Genomic DNA, 17,303 nt, shown 5'->3' with positions numbered 1-17,303 from the left:
TGTTCATTTGCTGCCTAATATATCCCACCCACTGACAGGTGCCATGATAACAAGATTATCAGTGTTATTCACTTCACCTGTCAGTGGTCATAATGTTATGGCTGATCGGTGTATGTATATATTATTATTTATTTATTTATTTTCTGTATTTTACAATCACAAATGGGACGCCGCCCCTAAAGCCTTAATGAGTGGTCCGCCACTGACCTTGGCTGTTCTTTAGACTGAGGAGACCTGGAGAAGTGGTCAGTGGGAACAGGGCTAGTAGGTCAGTCGCACACAGTTGGCTAGTTGACATCAGACTTCCTCTCAATGTGCGTGTGTGTTGAGGATGTGAAAGTACTGCGCTCCTTTCTGTTCTGCTCTGCACACTTGGTTAAAAAAAACTGAGGGGTGTCATATGAGCAAACATACGGCACGCAGTAAAATGTCTTCAGTTTGTTGTCCACCAACAAAATGGAAGGGTATTGTAACGGATTTAAGGTGTCACATGTGCGTTGAGGTGGGGTTGGTAAATGCTATGCCAATACATTTTTACTGTATTAATTTTCCATGAGGAAAGGTGTGTCATCAGAACTCCTCAGATGATACTTTATACCAGAGTTGGATGGAAATCGATTTGGATGTGTGACTTACATGCTCCAGCATCACAGCCCTCGTGGTTCAGCTGTGAAAGAAAGGTCGGAATAGACTCTGAGGTCTGTGCTCAGGGGGTTTAAAGGTCAGAGCCAGGTTTCCGGTGGCCTATATAAAGGCTTATGTGGCTCAGTAGGGTCATTAGGGGGTTAAGGAGGGAGGGACAGAGGGAGGTAATGAGGAGGGAAGGAGGGACGGAGGAGTTGAGTGATGGCTTCATCAACAATGTCAATCATTTTCAAGTTGACTGTAACTAATAACACAGCATTAGAAATGCCTGTCATGGCCTTGGTGGCTCAGTGGACTCTAAACTGCTGCCCTGGTCACATGTGCAGGCTCAGTAGACTCTAAACTGCTGCCCTGGTCACATGTGCAGGCTCAGTAGACTCTAAACTGCTCCTGGTCACATGTGCGGTCCCAGCGTACTCTAAACTGCTGCCCTGGTCACATGTGCTGGCCCAGGAGACTCTAAACTGCTGCCCTGGTCATATGTGCAGGCCCAGTATACTCTAAACACCTGCCCTGGTCACATGTGCTGGCCCAGTGTTCTCTAAACTGCTGCCCTGGTCACATGTGCTGGCCCAGTGTTCTCTAAACTGCTGCCCTGGTCACATGTGCAGCCCCAGTAGACTCTAAAATGCTGCCCTGGTCACATGTGCAGGCCCAATAGACTCAAACTGCTGCCCTGGTCACATGGGTTTGAATTCCACATGCTGATCTGTCTTTCAGCAAAAACTCCCTCCTTTTATCTAGTCAAATAAAGCATAGAAGTGGCAGAAAATATATTTAAAAATACCATTTGAACCATTGGTGAGTGTAATGTTTACTTATTCACTGAATGTAAGATGGCTTTTTTCCCCACCTATTTTGTAATTTATTATTATAACAATAATTATTATAATTGTTTACTTGCTTTGGGAATAACAACCAATTTCTCTGTCTTTCTCTGTTTCTGTCTGTCATTCTCTTTGTTCCTGCCTCTCTCTTTCTATTCCTGACTCTGTCTTTCTCTTTCCCTGTCTCTCTGTCTTTATCTCTGTTCCTGTCTCTCTGCCTTTATCTCTGTCTTTCTCTCTGTTCCTGTTTCTCCCTGTGGTTCTATTCTCTCTCAGGACTAAGTGCAGCTAAGCTCTTGAGGGAGAAAGGGCTGAGTCCTGTGGTTCTGGAAGCAAGAGATCGGGTCGGTGGACGGACCTTCACAGTGCAGGTACGCCCTCTTTCAAGTCAAAGTGTTACTGTTTTTGCAGGTAAGGTGGCAGTGTTATCCTGAAAACAGGGACAGGGAGACTACGTCCAGACGGAGGGTCGGGCGTGTGTGTTACATTATTATAATCATATTTGTTCACAGCTGCTTTGTGTGTGAGAGTATTTCTTTTTTCCATCAATATTTCAGGCTGTAAATTTCCCACAACTATGCCCACAAAAGAGAATGTGTTAGAAAATGAAATTATAATAAATCATTTCATACCTGGATTACACTGAGACACTCACATTGTATCTCTAATGTCATTAATTGGAATATTTGGGAACCAATTTCACTAAATTCAACTTGTTTTTAGTTACATTCCTGGTGATTTTACAGTCTTTTATGACCCAAAACATAAAATATTAATATTTCTGTTTCTGTTACTTGCCTTCTCTTTACCAACAAGAGGCCTATTTGAATCCAGTGTTTTCTCTTTCAGGAATGTTAGTTTTTTATTGCTACTGTCCAGCTGTTATAATATAACTGTCCAGATTTATAATATAGACATTTATAAGCAACAGTGTTGGCGATGGATTTTAACACAGTTGATCCCCCCCCTCTTTCTTCCCAGAATGAGCAGACTAAATGGGTTGACCTGGGTGGGGCCTACATCGGGCCTACCCAGAACCGCATCCTCCGATTGGCTAAAGAGTATGGCGTCAAGACCTACAAAGTCAACGAGCAGGAGAGGCTGGTGCATTATGTGAAGGTGGGCATCCCTCTCTCTCTCTCTCTCTCTCTCTCTCTCTCTCAGTGTATGTGTGTGTTTGTGTGTGTGTGGGTGTGTGCTAAAACCCAGTGCAGGAGCAGTATTGGCCATGTCTCTCCCTGTCGTTGAACAGAACACACATGATGGATCCACTTGGTGTGTGGCCGCAGGGCTTAGCTCCAGTCAGTATTGGCCACTTCCATTAGATGACAGATAACTTCCTGCTCTGTCCTTCGACCACTCTAATGCACAGGAAATGCATATTGTCTTCCAATCATAACCATTTGGCCCTGACAACGGACAAATGAATGCAGCTTACTTACCATGAATGTCATTTTATCACTGACCCTACCCACCTGTCTGTCTTAGTAACTACCCACCTGTCTGTCTTAGTAACTACCCACTTGTCTGTCTTAGTAACTACCCACCTGTCTGTTTTAGTAACCACCCACCTGTCTGTCTTAGTAAACACCCACCTGTCTATCTTAGTAACTACCCACCCACCTGTCAGTCTAAGTAACTACCCACCTGTCAGTCTTAGTAACTACCCACCTGTCTGTCTTAGTAACTACACACCCACTTGTCTGTCTTAGTAACCATCCACCTGTTTGTCTTCGTAACCACCCACCTGTCTGTCTTAGTAACTACCCACTCACCTATCTGGTTTAATAAACACCCAACTGTCTGTCTTAGTAACCACTTATCTGTCTGTCTTAGTACTACCCACCTGTCTGTCTGTCTTAGTACTACCCTTCTGTCTGTCTTAGTAACCGCCCCCCCCGTCTGTCTTAGTGACCACCCACCTGTCTGTCTTAGTAACTACCTACCTGTCCATCTTAGTAACTACCCACCCACCTGTCTGTCTGTCTTGGTAACTCCCCACCTGTCTGTCTTAGTAACTACCCACCTGTCTGTCTTAGTAACTACTCAGCCAACTGTCTCTGCTCGTAAATATGGACCCACCTGTGTATTTACAACATGCCCCCTGGTGCCCCCAGTGTCTCTGGAACATTAGCGGTGCGCTGGCGAATGGAGATCCTAATCGCAGTCTGGAGGAGTCTTCTAATGTAGTTTCTCCTTCTGAGTGGAGAAAGTAGAGAGACAGATAGAGCAGCCAATCTCTTATTCCCCCTCTCTTTCAAACACTCCCTCTCACTTTCTCTCTCTTTTTACGATATCCCTCCATATCTTATTATAGCAGCCGCACCACTGCCCTTAACCCACAGCCAGCTCTATTTTCTTATTAGATTGATTCCTCTGGTTCCAGCCCTTTTTCCCAGGCTTACATACTCTATCCACTGTAAATCAATGGACTCTCTGAGCTAGTTAGGGTGGCATTTTTCTTCCTGCTTCTACCCTCTTATCTTTTTACCCTTCCTGTACAATCAGGCATGTTGAGACTGGATGAGGTCATTCACTCACACCAGAAAACATGGTCTTTGCAATCATTTCCTCTTGTTCTCACACACACACACACACACACTTAAGCACAAACACAAGAGAACATTCACACATGACCAGTAGTGTGCGTTCAGGGCCTGCAGCTCAACATCACTTTGCTCTACTGAGCATGTTAAGAACAACCGCTCTATCTCCGTTGTCCTCAGTGACTTCCTGTCCTTGTTCCCGTCCCTGAGTTTCGGTAGCGTATGGCCACTTCCTCCCTATTCCGCTTCCTGTAGCTGCCTAGAACACTTCCCAGGCTAGAAAAGAGAGGTCATGACATGAACACTGAACATTAATACACAGGTACAGTTCAGAACAATTACACTATTGTGCTACCATTTGTTTTTCATCTGTTATGGCCTTGGGACCAAACGACACACGTGGTTTAACTGACTGCCCGGTGGAGTATCTCGCCTGGGTCCGTCACAAAGGAATGACACCCCTAAGGGGTGGATACATGAGGGTGGGAGCTGGCTATTGCATGTGCACTGCTGTTGAACATCGCCGATGAGCATCTGTTTGGCTTCGGTAAACACTAAGTTGAACCCGAGCCTCTAGTCAACACTAGGTCCCGCCTCCCGCCCCTGTCCCGGTTCCACCCCAAACCAGCTCTACGAGATGCTGACTGCCCCAAGCTGGATCTGGTGAGCAGGCGTCACTGGCAGTCCACATGCTTTAAGGGTTAGTCATTGTTAGTCTTAGCTAACACAATGCTAACACAAGGCCCAACACAATGCTCTGATTGGCTGCTGAGAGGACAGAGCTCAGGGTCATAGTTTGGGCCTCTGTCTGAAACCATGTTACAGGGAGAAACGGAGCGCCGGTTTGGCCAACTGGGCTATTCACATTTTGGTCGTTTAGCAGACACTGTTATCAAGAATGACTTACAGGAGCAATTTGGGTGCCTTGCTTAAGGGCAGAACCGCAGATGTTCACTAGGTCAGCTTGGGGATTCAAAACAAGCCACTTTGCAATGCCTTTAAATGCATGGTGGCCCGCCTCCTGTAGATCAACTACTGATACTGTTCCATTCAGTGGTCAACTTGTTTCAGGTCATCTAGCATGCAGAGGACTGAGCTCAGTGTTCAGGCATTCCATCTGGTCCCTCCAGCCTGCGCTGGAGCCCGGTACTCTGATTGACTGGACCGATTTCCACCAGACACTGTCTGCATTTGGTATGTCATGTCAAAAGACGTAGCAAATGACTGATGTGGTGTGCTCGTGGTCACACAGGCATTTCGTAAGGTGACACTACGGCTTCAGGTGGCTGATTGCTTGTGCACGTGTGCGCGTGTGTGTCATGAGTCTTCAGGGGACAAAGACAAACTTCTCAGAACGTTTTCAGATCTTGGCAGGCGTTGTAATGCAAGCCGAGGCCCGGAGAGACGACGTCAGCAGCAGCTCTCTGGAACCCCAGTGTGAATGTGTCTCCTTAGTTACTATCTCTGTCTCGTCTGAGATCCGCACGAGCACTCACTGGTGGCTTCCTGGCTGGTTGCCATGGTAGCGCGCCTCGCCAAAAGGCGCTCGCCCTGTATCACCAAGAGTGTGTGTGTGTGTGTATGTGTGTGTGCGTGCGTGTGAATTTCCCTCCGTTTCACCAGGGAAACACAGATTAGAGTTGATTATCATGAGACTGTACTGACAATGTGTGGACAGTCCTGATGGGATGTACTGCAGGTTACAGCTGATCAGGACATCATTTTAACATGATCTGGTTTCAGCACACTGTTGGATTTCTATTGTTGTTAACTAGGCCAAACACTATTTACACCACAAGACATGTCTTTGGACAGTGTCTGGATTTTCACTCAGTGGGCCTAAACTTCTAAGCAAAACGGTTGCCTGTTTAGCTATGCTAAATTGTATGAAATTCACTTTGTAACAGCAAATGTTTCCCTCCCTGCCATGGTAAATTAACTGGGCAAATAACATTGCAGAGCCTTCAGTACATCCCACTGGGACATGTGTAGAATTGCCGGAAAATGTTTAGAAACTAGTAGTTCTAGCTGTTGTTGTAGTAGTGGTAGTGGTAATATTAATAGTCATCTTTTTAATAGAAGTAGGAAAACAACGGGACTGACCAGCCCCCAAGATTTGAAAGAGTGAGAAATGAAAGAGTGAGAGAGAAGAAAAAAGAGAGACAAGCAAATTGGGTTTCCTCTTAGAGAGTTAGAGGGAGGCAGTCAATGTAGGTTGTCTTTGAGGGAGGGAAAGACGTAGAATAATGAAGTGGGAAGCACAAATATATGATTGCCAGCCTCTAATTCTCCTGCCTGTGAGGCCATCAGAGACAGTCAGGATACCAATCTACATCAACACTCATGTGTTTTGCGGAGTGCTTTAGGCCTATTGTGTCCAGTGTGTAGGCTCTAAGTAGCTTTGGATAAGTAGACGTTCAATTCAAAATTCAATTAAAACGGAATTGGCTCAGATCAGGCTACAAGTGCCAGGAGGAGCTGTTCAAGTACAGGACAAAGAATGTCTTTCCTGACATTTTAACCTGAATAGCTAAGGTCAAGTTAAGATGATCAGTTAAGAACTAATTGTATTTACCATGACGGCCCACTAGGACCAAAGTTGCATTACCCTTTATCTCGACTTTATATCACAACCATGGACTCTACACTACACTAATACCTAACTGGCTAGTTCCTGAGTTAGCCAATCATGGTCCTGCCATAGACCCGATTTACAACCCATTTTGTAATTAGGGTTAGCACCCAAGTGTGCCGCACTAGGTGCTAATCAGCTTTACTACTAGCGAGTGCTAACGCTAATCCTAAAGGCCAGGGCAAGATCCTCGTATCAGCAAACAACTGCCTTATACGCTATCTATATCAGCTCAGCTGAAAAATGCGAACCTCAGCACTGCTTTGATTAATGACCGAGGAATCGGCAGTAAGAAATTGCAGAGTCCAGTAAAGAGAATGATTTGTGGTGTCGGTATCGAGCTAGTGGCAAGTGGCTATCGTATATTGAGAAATGGCGAACGGGTTTGAGGCCAAGCCCATTATGCCGTGGTCATTCTCAGTGTAGTCCTCGTTAGGTTTCTGTTCCCTGGAATCAAGTCACAACGCACACGCAAAGTCACCTCCTCCACGCTGCTCTCCTCTGCTTCTTTCCTCCTCTTCTTTCCTCACTCTGCAGTCACTTCATTTCTGTTTCCATGGCGACAGGCATGTTGCTCATTGCAGTACTGGGCAATTCTCTGTACTCTGCCTTCTCATATGCTTTGTTTCTCCTTACCTCTGACTCTCTCTGTCTTTCTGTCCATCCTCCATCTCTCTCTCTCTCGCCCTCTCTTTCATCTCTTTCACACAAATTCAGTGTATATATTCAGAGAAAACACTCCTGTCCAACAAAGCCAGAATGGAGATGATAATATTTCAGAAAGATGGAGTGTTTCCTCATTGACAAGACCTCTTTCAGATGTGTTTAGAATGCTTACATTCTTTTAGTTATGCATTAATTTATTCTCTAAATGTCGAAATGTGCTGCACTTAATAGTGTCATTTTCCGAAAATACCCACAGACGTGAAACATACACATACACCCAGCCAGTGGGAATGTCTAGAACGCAAAGTTAGAAAGACAGAATGTGCCTTGAGTCTTATCTCCGAACTACAGCCTTCATTGACAAGGCATGATTTCAGGATTTTAAACTGTCTTCCTTAGACATGTCTGCGAGTCATCATAGACATCCTGTTTGTCTTGTGACGTCCTACTGGACTGTGAAGATAGTCAGGGTAAACCTGACACACAGAAGACCGTTGACAGTCAGAGTGTGGGGATCAGTTGAATGCCAGACTGAAGGGCCATATGACCATGACCTGCGTCTGAACAGGCCGCTTCTCGTGACTGCATTTACAACCCCTGTCGGTGTTGAGAAAGAGTACGAGCGTGACGGCGAGCACGAGAGAAAGAGACTCTGATCGGCCTTGCTGAGACGTGCAATCAGATGCTATCTTTGATCTCTGTTGAAACATTAAGCAAACTGGCGTATCGTAATCCACCTCCGTTGTGGCTAGCTGTGGGTCAGCTCAGTGGATCACAGCTCAGTGGATCACAGCTCTGTGGGTCACAGCTCTGTGCGTCACAGCTCAGTGGGTCACAGCTCTGTGGGTCACAGCTCAGTGGGTCACCGCTCAGTGGGTCACCGCTCAGTGGGTCACAGTTCAGTGGGTCAGCTCAGTGGTTCACAGCTCAGTAGGTCACCGCTCTGTGAGTCACAGCTCTGTGGGCCACTGCTCTGTGAGTCACAGCTCTGTGGGCCACTGCTCTGTGGGTCACAGCTCTGTGGGCCACTGCTCTGTGGGTCACAGCTATGTGGGCCACCACTCTGTGGGTCACTGCTCTGTGGGTCACATCTCTGGATCACCGCTCTGTGGGTCACATCTCTGTGGGTCACATCTCTGTGGGTCACGGCTCTGTGCCGTGACCCACAGAGATGGAGAAGGTAGGAAGTTGTTCGCCAGTTAAGTTAGATGTCGGTAAAACAGAAACAATGGCAACGGTGATGTAGGTAATGATGGACAGCAGGGAGCCTGGCAGCATGTTTGCCGGACCGTTTACCAAAACGCTGCCTGTTCTGATCACAGGGCTGACAAAGTGACTCGTCTGTTGACGAGCCTCTTGAGCGTGACGCTAAACCCTGGTCGCTCCTGTGTGCCGCTTTGAATGAGAGCATACCGAGGAATGACTGGAATGTAAATGTAGCGATGCAGATAAGCTGATGAGTGACCCTGCCTTGTTGTGTTCTGCAGGGGAAGTCTTACCCCTTCACAGGCTCCTTCCCCCCCATGTGGAACCCATTTGCCCTGATGGACTTCAACAACCTTTGGAGGAAGATGGACGAGATGGGCAGTGAGGTGAACACACACACACACACACAATCTGTTTGTTCTTAGTTTGTGCCGCCGTCATCCCTTCCTCGTCGAGCCCTGTCCAAAACGAACATCATCCCCGACCACATCCAAAGCCTCCCTTGAGAAACAGAACATCGCCAAACAAGTCTTTTTGATGCTGCGTTCAGATATGAAGTTGGATTGGAACCATGCTTCTGAAAGACCCTTAGTTGTTTATGCTCCTCTCGCTATAAGAGGGAGGCTCACATGGCTGATGCTAACGCATGTTTGAATGTGTGTTGTAGATCCCCAGAGAGGCTCCGTGGAGGGCACCCCATGCGGAGGAGTGGGACAAGATGACCATGAAGCAGTTGTTCGACCAGATCTGCTGGACCAGGTGATGTTCTCAGCACGTCTCACTGTACACACAGGACCATATCGCCCCAAGCATGTTAGATCAGATTATTTGAAACTTTGTTATAGTCATTGTGATAGATTGCTGACGTGTGTCTGTGCCTGTGTGTGTGTGTGTGTGTGTGTGTGTGTGTGTCTGTGTGTGTCTCCACAGTTCTGCGAGGCGTTTTGCCACACTGTTCGTGAATGTGAACGTGACCTCTGAACCTCACGAGGTGTCGGCGCTGTGGTTCCTTTGGTATGTGAAGCAGTGTGGAGGCACCATGAGAATCTTCTCAACCACCAACGGAGGACAGGTACCCAACACACCTGTCTGTCTGCCTTTTGGTTACTGTGTCTGTCTGTCTGCTTGACTTTCCGTATACCTGTCTGTCTGCCTTTTGTTTACTGTGTCTGTCTGTTTGTCTGCTCGACTTTCCGTATACCTGTCTGTCTGCCTTTTGTTTACTGTGTCTGTCTGTCTGTCTGTCTGCTCGACTTTCCATATAGCTGTCTGTCTGCCTTTTGGTTACTGTGTCTGTATGTCTGTCTGCTTGACTTTCCGTATACCTGTCTGTCTGCCTTTTGGTTACTGTGTCTGTCTGTCCGTCTGCTTGACTTTCCATATACCTGTCTGTCTGCCTTTTGGTTACTGAGTCTGTCTGTCTGTCTGTCTGCTTGACTTTCCGTATACCTGTCTGTCTGCCTTTTGGTTACTGTGTCTGTCTGTCTGTCTGTCTGACTTTCCGTATACCTGTCTGTCTGCCTTTTGGTTACTGTGTCTGTCTGTCTGTCTGCTTGACTTTCCATATACCTGTATGTCTTGGATAGCCTGCTGCCAGGCTGTCCCTCTGAATCCTGAGGATGGCCTCTTCCATAATCACACAGATTCAAAAGCATGGCTGTCTGGCTAAGTGTATGTGCAGAGCAAACACAATGAGGAGAAGTTAAGCCCTGTCTTGGCTTAGGTTCCCGGTTTCTGAGTAGCAGCCTTTCTCATCCAGCAGCCTTTGAACAGAGCTCAGAGAGCTGTCCCCTGTGGTAGCACAAGTCATCCATTGATTCCACAAGTATAATCCCACCCTTGGCTGTTCCTCAGAGCCCAAGAGGACACTCTTCTGGTGTACTTTGGAACGTTAAGTGGCTCCGTTGCCTAGGTGATGGCAGAATGGGACACATCGGGGTAACTTAAGGATTTTTCTGTGAGGTCATCCACTTTTATTTAGTTTTTTTGTCCAACACGCCCTCCCAGCATGTTTACTTTCCAGACAGAGGAATAGAAACACCAGGGACTTTGAAGTTCTGTAGTTCCACATGTTTTTTATTGAAAGAAAGGCGACTGGAACATTTTCCCTCATTACGATACATGAGATTCTGTGAGCCATCATCCGATTTGAACCAGTCGTGATGAACAGAGGTTATAGTTGTTGTGGTGTCACGGAAATACACACTTTGTGTCGACCAATCAGAGAAAGCTTGTCTACATCACCTGGGCAAGACCGACTCTCACTTGGCAGCCAGCTCCCCTTCCTGAAGGGTAGGCGGTCATTGTAGTTCAGGCGTGTTGTTGTGCTAAAACTCCAGCCTATTAAAATGGGCCACCGTCCAAATGAACTACTGTTCATGATTTCTCACAGCTGGATAGGCCTGATTAGCAGCCAGTGGATTTTATTAACACAATTTAACATGACTGACGGTACTGTCTTTGCACTTCAGGAGAGGAAGTTTCTGGGTGGGTCCAGCCAGATCAGCGAGTGTATGGCCAGGGAGCTGGGTGACCGGGTCAAGCTGGAGTCTCCGGTCTGCAGCATCGACCAGACAGGGGACATGGTCCAGGTTGAGACCATCAACGGGGAAACATATAAGGTGGGTGAGAGAGCCACTGACCTACTGATAATTTCCTTAGCCAACAGCCCAGTAAGGTCACAGAGGTGAATACAGGACTGCACCCTGGTCATGCTCACAAAATGCCATTCAAAAGCAGTGGGACGCCATACTTTCAGATCCCTGAATGTTTGTTTTCAAAGCAACTTTGAAATTCTTTGCTGTAATAAAATGAATGTAATACTGTAATTCATATTCGTAACATTATGGTGGAAGCCCTGAATAGCAATGTCCACACTAAGACAAGGTGGATGGAGACATGCGAGTCCTCTGCCTAACATCACGGAGGTAGCTCATTGATTTCAGGTCGTGCTTCTGCTGCCATCTAGAGGATGTTTGGTCAGCAGACAATGTGATCGCTCATTAAGAGACCAGTGTTGTGTATATAACCGTTATAACCATTCACATGTGTTGACTCTTAAAATATTAGTAAGGGTAAATGTATAGCTTTTAACAGTGTGTGTGTGTGTGTGTGTGTGTGAGTTTGTCTGTGTTTCCCCCCTGGGTGATCGTTGTCAGTAAGCTGGTCTTCATCGCTCTGTCCTGGCCACATCTACCTGCCCCGATAAAGATAAATGTCCTGGAGCGGCGTGGCCACCAGAGAAGGACTGGGGACTCGCGCGCTTGACCCCACCTCAACTCTTCACTGGTCTGTTTTCTCTCTCCAAGGCCAAGTATGTGATTGTGGCGACCCCTCCTGGTCTCAACCTAAAGATGCACTTTAACCCTGAGCTGCCCCCACTCAGAAACCAGCTGATCCACCGTGTCCCAATGGGGTCCGTCATCAAGTGTATGGTCTACTACAAAGAGAACTTCTGGAGGAAGAAAGGTAGGTTGGAGGGAGGGAGGGGTGGAGGGAGGGAGCGAGGGAGGGAGGGAGGGGTGCAGGTAGGAATAGGGACAGAGGTGAGGAGAGGGAGGGACTGTGTTATTACATCTGTTGTGTTCCTCTTTGTCTCCTCTCTTTCTCCCTCTCCTCTCCTTCCTCCGTCCCAGGGTACTGTGGCAGTATGGTAATTGAGGAGGAAGAGGCCCCCATTGGCCTGACTCTGGATGACACAAAGCCTGACGGGAGTGTGCCAGCCATCATGGGGTAAAACACAGGGCTTTAGTTTAGTTTGCACCCCAAATGTGATTATCATATGATTAGGTTTATCATTTTACGACACCCATAAAGAACCAGAAACTTTGGTTTTCTTTCTGCCCTTCCACTGTCTCAGCTTCATCCTGGCCCGCAAATGCAGAAAGCTGTGCGAACTGACCAGAGAGGAGAGGTAAACGTCTGTCTGAAGGTTCCTCACCCTTAACTCCACCTGTTTTCTAGAGTTCTGTTCTGTGCTTAACCCTTGAAAATGGCCGTTGTCCTCTATAGGAAGAAGAGGATCTGTGAGATCTACTCTAGAGTGCTGGGCTCAGAAGAGGCTCTCCATGTGAGTGGAACACTCACTACTACTACTACTGCTACTAATAAAGTGCTACTAATATACTACTAGTCATATACTGCCACAGCAACTACTACTACTGCAATTCTTATGCCACTACTACTACCACTATTACCAACACTACTACTTATATGAATACTACTACTACCACTATAATAAAAGTCTGCTACTACTAATACTACTAGCACTATTACCAACACTACTACTATAACAAAAGTCTGCTACTACTAATACTACTACCACTATGACCAACACTGCTACTAATATTAATACTACTACTACCACTATAACAAAAGGCTGCTACTACTAATACTACTACCACTATTACCAACACTGCTACTAACAAAAGGCTGCTACTACTAATACTACTACCACTATTACCAACACTGCTACTAATATGAATACTACTACTACCACTATAACAAAAGGCTGCTACAACTAATACTACTACCACTATTACCAACACTGCTACTAATATGAATACTACTACTACCACTATAACAAAAGGCTGCTACTACTAATACTACTACCACTATTACCAACCCTACTACTATTATGAATACTACTACTACCACTATAACAAAAGGCTGCTACTACTAATACTACTACCACTATTACCAACCCTACTACTAATATTAATACTACTACTACCACTATAACAAAAGGCTGCTACTACTAATACTACTACCACTATTACCAACACTACTACTAATATGAATACTACTACTACCACTATAACAAAAGGCTGCTACTACTAATACTACGACCACTATTACCAGTACATCTACCACTAGTACTACTACTACTATTACTACCACTATGACAATAAGCTGCTACTGCTATTAATACTGTGTTCTGAAACCAGTATTAGCAGTGGTTTCAGAACACTACTCATTTCTACCTTTATCTCTCCCCCTTTCTCCATTCGTCTCCCTGACCTCCCCAGCCCGTGCACTATGAGGAGAAGAACTGGTGTGAGGAGGAGTACTCTGGAGGCTGCTACACCGCATACTTCCCCCCTGGTATTCTCACCCAGTTCGGCAAGTGAGTAATACACACAGACACACATACACCCACACACAGACACACATACACCCACACACAGAAACACATACACCCACACACAGACAGACATGCGCTCACAATTTGACATTTTCTAACCTTCATCTCTCTTCTCCTCCACTCCCCCTCCATTCTTTCCTCTTCTCCCCCTTTACTTCCCTCGCTTCACCTCTCTCTTTCCTCTTCCTCCTTCCGTCTCCTGGCTCTCCCTCCCTTTTCACTCTCGCCTCCCTCTCTCTGCACTCACACCTCCCTCTCTCTCCTCCTCTGTGTGTAGGGTGCTGAGGGAGCCCGTTGGCCGGCTGTACTTCGCTGGTACTGAGACAGCTACAGAGTGGAGTGGCTACATGGAGGGGGCTGTGCAGGCTGGAGAGAGAGCAGCCAGGGAGGTGAGAGGCTTCACGATAAATTAAGAAGAATATTCATCCTTATTACCTGAGTCACAGTGATGAGAACCACTGTATTCCACTGAAGAATATTCACCCCTATTACCTGAGTCACAGTGATGAGAACCACTGTATTCCACTGAAGAATATTCACCCCTATTACCTGAGTCACAGTGATGAGAACCACTTTATTCACAGACATTTGACTGTACAGCTTGACAAAATAGTGACAACTGCATAACGGTTCACGTGTGTGTTGACGGTTCACGTGTGTGCTGACGGTTCACGTGTGTGTTGACAGTTCACGTGTGTGCTGTTTTAGGTGCTGTGTGTGATGGGCAAGATCCCTATGGCTCAGATCTGGCAAACGGAGCCTCAGTCGACGGTGAGGGACACTTTAGAAATCATCCGCTGAAGTATTCTGGATGACAATGTGAGGACATTTGAGCCTCTGTACCTGACTTAGTGCCTCCCTAACTCTCTGTTTCTCAGGAAGTCCCTGCCATCCCATTCGTCACCACGTTCTGGGAGCGGAACCTCCCATCGGTGGGCGGGTTTCTCAACTTCCTGGGCGTAGCCTCTGTCCTGTCTGTTGCCTCAGCAGCAGGCTTTCTGGCCTATCACAAGGGTGTTTTCAACCGGAGCTAAGCCCTCTCATCTCTCTCATCCTCATTCATCTCCAAGAGGGCAACTTTACGACGGCACCCTGTTCCCTCTACAGTACACTTCTTTTGATCACACTTAGTAGCCCTGTTCCCTCTACAGTACACTTCTTTTGATCACACTTAGTAGCCCTGTTCCCTCTACAGTACACTTCTTTTGATCACACTTAGTAGCCCTGTTCCCTCTACAGTACACTTCTTTTGATCACACTTAGTAGCCCTGTTCCCTCTACAGTACACTTCTTTTGATCACACTTAGTAGCCCTGTTCCCTCTACAGTACACTTCTTTTGATCACACTTAGTAGCCCTGTTCCCTCTACAGTACACTTCTTTTGATCACACTTAGTAGCCCTGTTCCCTCTACAGTACACTTCTTTTGATCACACTTAGTAGCCCTGTTCCCTCTACAGTACACTTCTTTTGATCACACTTAGCAGCCCTGTTCCCTCTACAGTACACTTCTTTTGATCACACTTAGTAGCCCTGTTCCCTCTACAGTACACTTCTTTTGATCATATTTAGTAGCTCTCTTTCCTCTACAGTACACTTATTTTGACCACACCAACTAGACAGTTGCTGATAGCTCTTTTGATTTGATAGAATTACTGTTATAAACCGGGTGGTCAAATCCCGAATGCTGATTGGCTGATAGCTGTGGTGTATGAGACCCTATACCAAGGGTATGACATGACATCACTTTTTTCTCCAATTGTGTTTGTAACCCGTTTATAAAAGCCACAAGGCTCGGGGGGGGGTTGTGATATGTTGCCAATATTCCACGGCTAAGTGCTGCGTCCAGGCACTCCGCAATGTATCGTGCCCATGAACAGTTCTTAGCTGTGCTATACTGGCAATATACCACACCCCCTCTGGCCTTTTTGCTTAAATATACTACTACCATATTCAGGATACATTTGACTGTGACTGAGATATGTGGTTGTCCTGCTTGGCTATTTTAAGATGAATGCACTAATAGGATGTCACTCTGGATTAGAGAGTCTGCCAAATCAATAAAATGCCATTGTAAAAATGAGACTTCTGACTGACTAGGGATTTAGTTGAAAGTCATGGACCATATAGGGAACAAGCCAAGGTGCCGTGTAAGATGGAGCCACTCAATACCACAGGCTTTCGGACTGTTCAGCCCTATCACTCACTACTGCTACATCATCAGACCAGTCCCCCCCTGAAGGGGCCTCCCCCCCGCGCCACGCACCCCGTTTCCCAACAGGCGGACCAACTGTCGCTAATGTTGTCTGTTCTGCCGGGATTTGTGTCTTTCAAACTTCAGAGTGGTGATTTCAGACAGGGGCAGTGAATGAGTGAAAGAGAGAATCGGCAGCAAAATGAAACCAAAATAAGCCTGCAATTGACTCTTAGTACAACAACGTTAGAATAATACCGATAGCAGAAACAGTCGCTTCCCTGATAGCCATTGTAATTCCAGAAATTGCCAGTGTGTTCACAAATCTATGTTGACTGTTTAGGAATAGTCACAACTATTGTGTGTGTACATAAGTGTGTGTGTGTGTGTGTGTGTTAATCATCTCTGCGGATTGTGGGTGCTGACTGATTTCCTCTATAAATCTGTAACCAGGTAAATGTGAGTAATTGCATAAAAACACAATAGTAACAAAATTATAAGTCGGAAAAAACATGGAATTAATGTAACTAGAACTCTGAATCCTGTTCTGTTGGATTTTAAGCATCAAGTTACCCTCGATAGTTATAAAGAAGGGAAGCATTTGAATGTGTTTTCACCACGTTATGTGATTTCTGTGATTGTCGTTGTTTCAATGTTTCAGATATTATGCATTTCACTTCATTTTGCCACAGCTCACTCTGGGTCTCAGTCATCTGTGGTAGCTGCGTGCAGTGTGTTGAAGAGGAAGTCATTGTTGATTCGCTGCAGGGCTGGGCTATCATTTCGGCTCAAAGTCCACATCAGGGCTGGAAAAACGTCAGTAATTAGAAAAATAATTGGTTCATTATAATATGCTCAAACTTTTGAGTGCTTTAGTAATTCAAAACCTAACCCAAAATGTGGGACATATTTTATCCACACTTTTAACAGTTTTTGATAACGTTGAACTAAACCAAATACTATTAATGTTACTAGAGTAATATTAGAATCTTCTCTTATCTGTCAGTAGAGTTTCATCCACTATTTCTCACAACCTATTTCTCACAACCTGAAGTTGGGTGTGTGAGCACAAGTACAGTGTCTGTATGTATGTGTGTGTGCATTTTTCTGTAATCATGGTGAAAAAAATATTGTTCTATTGACATTTTCTCATTGCTGCTTATCATGACACTTGGTGAGACTGAGCATAAATAAATGTTTGACAGTATTGATTTAGCTGCTTTATTGTTATCCAGCTAGATAAACAAAATATTTGTTCTGGTTCTACCATGTACTGTATATCTGCTGAACCAGAGCATTACTTTGAACTTGATTCTACACAAATCTGCCCACCATACTGAATACGTTCAGAGTCACTGGCTTTATCCTTATCCCACACACCAGATTTATATCCAGTAAACCTAAGCTATTTATATTCCTCTACTTTTGTTTTGAAAAAAGAAACA

The 17,303-nt window shown here is 45.7% G+C and overlaps 1 protein-coding gene across 2 annotated transcripts in view; it reads left to right on the top strand.

Moving 5' to 3' along the window:
• The window catches only part of mao (monoamine oxidase), a 35,537-nt gene extending 18,472 nt beyond the window's left edge, over positions 1-17,065 (top strand). Inside the window, exons 2-16 of one of the 2 annotated variants that reach the window (XM_010889960.5) lie at positions 1,749-1,843; positions 2,454-2,591; positions 8,804-8,908; positions 9,190-9,281; positions 9,453-9,594; positions 10,994-11,143; positions 11,831-11,835; positions 11,908-11,990; positions 12,158-12,254; positions 12,382-12,435; positions 12,534-12,591; positions 13,550-13,647; positions 13,943-14,054; positions 14,374-14,436; positions 14,544-17,065. In XM_010889960.5, the coding sequence (XP_010888262.1) occupies positions 1,749-1,843; positions 2,454-2,591; positions 8,804-8,908; positions 9,190-9,281; positions 9,453-9,594; positions 10,994-11,143; positions 11,831-11,835; positions 11,908-11,990; positions 12,158-12,254; positions 12,382-12,435; positions 12,534-12,591; positions 13,550-13,647; positions 13,943-14,054; positions 14,374-14,436; positions 14,544-14,699 (1,448 nt within the window). In that variant the 3' untranslated portion in view covers positions 14,700-17,065. Of the gene's footprint in view, positions 1-1,748; positions 1,844-2,453; positions 2,592-8,803; positions 8,909-9,189; positions 9,282-9,452; positions 9,595-10,993; positions 11,144-11,830; positions 11,991-12,157; positions 12,255-12,381; positions 12,436-12,533; positions 12,592-13,549; positions 13,648-13,942; positions 14,055-14,373; positions 14,437-14,543 lie in introns of both variants that reach the window. The other variant, XM_010889959.5, reaches the window with a different exon arrangement.
• The last annotated feature ends 238 nt before the right edge of the window (positions 17,066-17,303 follow it).

This window comes from Esox lucius, chromosome 20, assembly GCF_011004845.1.
Source record: "Esox lucius isolate fEsoLuc1 chromosome 20, fEsoLuc1.pri, whole genome shotgun sequence".
Taxonomy (NCBI): Eukaryota; Metazoa; Chordata; class Actinopteri; order Esociformes; family Esocidae; genus Esox; species Esox lucius.
The sequence above is the reverse complement of the archived record's forward strand: the minus strand, read 5'-3'. Positions and strand labels throughout refer to the sequence as shown.